The sequence below is a fragment of the Palaemon carinicauda genome, chromosome 16 (genome assembly GCF_036898095.1).
Source record: "Palaemon carinicauda isolate YSFRI2023 chromosome 16, ASM3689809v2, whole genome shotgun sequence".
Lineage (NCBI taxonomy): Eukaryota > Metazoa > Arthropoda > Malacostraca > Decapoda > Palaemonidae > Palaemon > Palaemon carinicauda.
In genome coordinates this window covers 131391861-131396860 of record NC_090740.1, presented here as the reverse complement: position 1 = coordinate 131396860, position 5000 = coordinate 131391861, and the positions used below count along the sequence as shown (strand labels likewise).

Sequence of the window (5000 nt, the reverse complement as noted above, 5' to 3'; positions counted from 1 at the left end):
GGGTTGAACTTGGAGAGTGGACAGGTCAATAGAGTGAAAAACATCTGGGTTGGTATGAGAGAAATATATGTAGAGGAAACAATAGAATTAGTTGGAAGAACCAGCAGTCATGGTGTGTCGAAAGAAGAAAAGTGGTGCTGGAACAGAGATGTGCAAGAGTCAGTTAAAAGAAAATCAAAGCTATGTAAGGAATGGGAGCGGTACAAAGAAGAGGAAAAATATTCTAAGAGGAAAGTAGGTACATCTATTAGGTGAGCGGTAGAGCAAATATATGGAAGGCTAGGAATAAAGGAAGGAGAAAGGGATATCTATAAGATTTCAAACTTGATGAAAAGGCAAAGATAGGATTTGGGGCAACTGGGAGTTATCAAGGATAAAGAGGGAAATATATTATTTTGTAATAAAGACATTAAAAGGAGATGGAGAGAATATTTTGAAAAAATATTAAATACTGAAAATGAGACATAGGAGCTGGGAGAAGTACAAATAGTGGATGGGCCAATGATAGAGACACATAATACAGAAGTAAGAGGGGCATTGAGTAAAATGAAAAAGATTAAAGCACCAGGTACATCACAGATTCACATTGAAATGATCAAGATACCAGCTACAGGGGAGAAAGAATTGATGCTATATTCATGAAGAGCAATATGGGAAGAGGAAATAATGCCTAAAGACAGGGAGGAGAGTCTAGTGGTATTTATATTTAAGCAGAAAACTGATGTCATGGATTGTGGTAAATACAAGGCCATTAAGCTAACAGAAAATGGTTTGAAGGTTTTTGAGAGGCTACTATATGATAGATTGTAGAGATTGGGAAACAAAAGTATGATTTCCTGAGGGGGAGAGGGTCTGTGAATGCCATCTTTATAGTAAGGCAGCTACAGGAAAAAAAAGCTAGAAGGAAAGCAGAAGCTCCTCTGTGCTTTTGTAGATCTAGGGAAGGCTTATGATAGCATACCAAGAGAAGTGCTGTTTTTGTATTCGAGAAAAAGGAAACTCCTGGAGGAGGTTTTTGAGAGAGATTGTAAAGACAGGGAAACAGTCTCCTGGCTAGTACAGTGGTATCGTGTTTGCCCAGCATTAGGTAGCCAATCGATCCCCGCCCGGGACCGTGAGTTTAAGATGTTTACTGGGGAGGCCAGTGCTGTGTTTGGGCACCAAAGTGGGGGGTGAGCCTGTCCGGCTGGCGTTCTGGTGATTGATTGATTGATTTAAAGTTTTCTGGCATCCTGACATCTAAGGTCATTGACGCTGATATCATTTATTATATATAAACAAATAAAAGAATATTCAATTAAAACCATAAAACTTAAGATGTCATTATAAAAGTTAAATAGTTTTCAGAAGACATGCTTTTGAAATAAATCTAAAAATGCCACTTGCATAGTAGGACACATCACGTCCAAAAGTCTTGGCAAGGATGAACCTGCCATCCTCATCTTGAGCCTCAAACAGATATCTATTTCCTAAATTATTATGATTGGGGCATCGGTCAACAAATGCCTCACTGTTAAAGGTACCAAACAGTCGCAGCATTACGGTTGGTGTTGACCCTTTAGCAGAAACTCGTGTGTCAACCGAATGTGACCAATGCGGAGACGGCAAAGAGTAGTGTCCCACTTTCGGGGCATCATGTTATATCTCCAAGGGGATATAACATTCATTATTTCTTTCATCTTATTTTGAACGAAACGCCCAATGCTATTGCCAATTATCAGAAACCAACTTCTTAATGCTAGGGAAAAAATCATTACTGGGAATGGGATACCTTCTTGCCAGCAACTCAGCTGCAGCATTCTTGGCCAGTGAATCTGCCTTCTCATTTCCAGACACACCTACGTGTGCCGGAACCCAACAAAATCGAACTGTTATACCTTTCATACCAATAATAAAAAGCTGCTCTAAAATCTTTAAAACTAAAAGGTTATTGGATTTAAAATCTTGTAAAGCTTGTAGGGAACTTCTTGCATCACTAAAAGTGGTAAAATTGTCGTTGCCTTGTAACACTATTTCCTCGATAGCAGTTAGAATGCCGTATAGTTCGGCTGTAAATATGAAAGCTGTTAGAGAAAGTGCACCCTTACAATTAAAAGCATTACTATATACTCCAAATCCAACGCCATCATCGGATTTGGAGCCATCAGTATATATAATAGTCGATTCCTTATGTTCTGCAACATGTTCCATAAAAAGAGACCTTGCTTCTATGTCAGTGTATTCTTTTCAATTCCAATGAAATATTTACAAAAAGATACCTCTGGTAATTTCCATGGAGGCGTTAATGATACCTTAAATGGAACCACGTTACTTCTAACTGCATCAAGACTGTCTATCAGTTGTTTCACCCGAAAACCATAAGGTTGAGGGGATTTTGGGTGCATCTCAAAGTATGTTGAGTGCTTTACAAAGCTTGCAGTCTGACAGGCGTTCTGGTGAGCATCTATTAGAATCCGATGTTTTTATCTGTTCTTTCAGGATGCTTGGAGGATGGTAGAAGTAATAAGAACTTACGTCACTGGATACTTGAAGAATCATCAAAGGAACAGCACTATTATCCAACTGCCTCACTTGGCCGTGAAATTTCACTCCTTTCCGAAGACGGAGGGAAAATTTGTCTGGTCGGACATGAGACAAAACTCTTCCTCGGATTATTCAGCTGCAGAATACGTCAGGGATTTTGCTGCAGGAAGCAACGAGGAGGTCCAGTTGAACGAGAGCAGCCACGATGAAGCAATGAAGGAATCCTTAGATTACACGCAAGAACATAATCTAAGTTTTAATGAGTAGATTTTCATTTAGTTTTATCAGTAGATGTAATTTAGTACTTAATCGGTTTAAAAATAACTTTAAGCTTTTATTTTTTATTTATTCTGTGACTTGACAATATATATATATATATATATATATATATATATATATATATATATATATATATATATATATATATATATAATTACACATACACCTTTCATTTGAAGGGGCTAGGCTTCGATCCCAGTATGAGATAGAAATTTATTTATATATGAGCACGATATTATGTTGATTTTCATATATATATATATATATATATATATATATATATATATATATATATATATATATATATACTGTATATATATATATATATATATATATATATATATATATATACTGTATATATATATATATATATATATATGTATATATATATGTGTGTGTATATATATATATATATATATATATATATATATATATATATATATATATATATGTATATATATATATATATATATATATATCTTGTATTTTTAAATCAATAGGTCTCCATTCATCTCCTAATTCACGCTTCATAGTCCTGGATGTCCCAACTCTTTTAGTGCCTTGTGGAGCCCGGTTGAAAGTTTGGTGAACTCATCTCTTCGGGAGTGCGGAGAGCATGCCCAAACCATCTCCATCTACCCCTCACCATGATCTCATCCACATATAGCACTCAAATAATTTCTTTTATTGTTTCATTTCTAATCCTGTCCTGCCATTTAACTTCCAATATTCTTATGAGGGCTTTGTTCTCAAATCGACAAAATCTGTTGGATATTGTTTCATCGTCATACCACGACTTATATCCAAACAGTAACACCAATCTCACTAAACTGATATATAGCCTGATTTTTATATGTAATATCAGGAGATCTGATTTCCAAATTTTACTTAACCTAGACATTGACTGATTTCCCTCTTTTTCAACTTTTCATTAAACTCGTATTCTAAAGATCCTGTATTAGAGATAATTTCTAAAGTTTTAAATGATACCACTTCATTAATCCTTTCTTTTTCCAATAATATTTCATCTTGCATTGCATTTTCTGTTCTCATCATCTCTGTGTTTTTTTTTTCTCTATCTTAAGTCCAACCTCATGTGATTTTTCATGCATTCTGGTAAGCAATATTTGCAAGTCCTGTGGCGTTTTGCTAATAAGGACACCATCATCAGCATACTCTAGGTACGCTAATTTCCTGTTACCAATCCAGTCCAATCCTCCGCCATCCCCAACTGTCCCTTGCATTACAAAATCAACGAGGAGGATAAACAACATAGGTGACAACACATTCCCTTGGAGTACTCCACTGTTTACTGGAAACTCATTTGATAGGATTCCATTAACATTAACTTTGCACTTGCTATGCTCATGAGCAGACTTAATCAAATTTACACTTTTAAGAGGAACTCCATAATAACGCAGGTGCACGCTATCAAATGTTTTTTCATAGTTCACAAATGCCATCAAAAGGGGATTTCTATATTATACACATTGCTGTACATGTCTTTAAATGAAAATTTGGTCAGTACAACTTCTACCTTTTAGAAATCCTGCTTGTTCATCTCTTAGTTTTTCGTCAGTCTTTCTCTCTAGTCTCTTTAGAATGAGCATACTATATATTTTCATGACAGCTGATGTAAGTGGGATGCCTCTATAATCATTGCAATCAGTCAGAGCTTTCTTTCCAATTTTCACCAATACTATTAACTCCCATTCATCAGGTTTTGCCTCTTCATGTCACATTCTACAAAATAATCGTGTAAGTAGTCTGGTATTCACTTCATTTTCGGCCTAAATCCTCTCAGCAATTATTCCATCTTATCCAGGGGCTTTCCATATCTTGACTTTTTCAATGATAGCTTCGACCTCAAACATATTGAATTCATTCATGGGAACATCAGGGTTATCCTCAGCTTCAGGTATATCAGTCAAATTATCCCCTTCATATCTCCTATTCATGACCTCACTGAAGTATTCCATCCAACGTTGTCTTTCTTCATCTTCTGTTGTTATAACATATCCATCATCTCTCTTTTGATGGGTATATGCTTCTTCTTTTCCCCAGTAGAGATTGTATTGATAATTCTATTAGCAATTCTCACACCATAGGCACTCCCTGGATTCATAGCTTTGTCAGGCTCATCTGCTTTCCTCTAAATATTTTCTCCAGTCATTCCTGGCTTTTCTTTTGACCTCACT

General features: G+C 35.8%; 1 protein-coding gene across 1 annotated transcript in view; it reads left to right on the top strand.

The window, feature by feature from the left end:
* LOC137655567 (uncharacterized) overlaps positions 1 to 5000 on the top strand; it is a 149883-nt gene that overhangs the window by 133264 nt on the left and 11619 nt on the right. Inside the window, 1 exon segment of the mRNA XM_068389467.1 lies at positions 2479 to 2786. Within this exon segment, the coding sequence (XP_068245568.1) occupies positions 2479 to 2786 (308 nt within the window).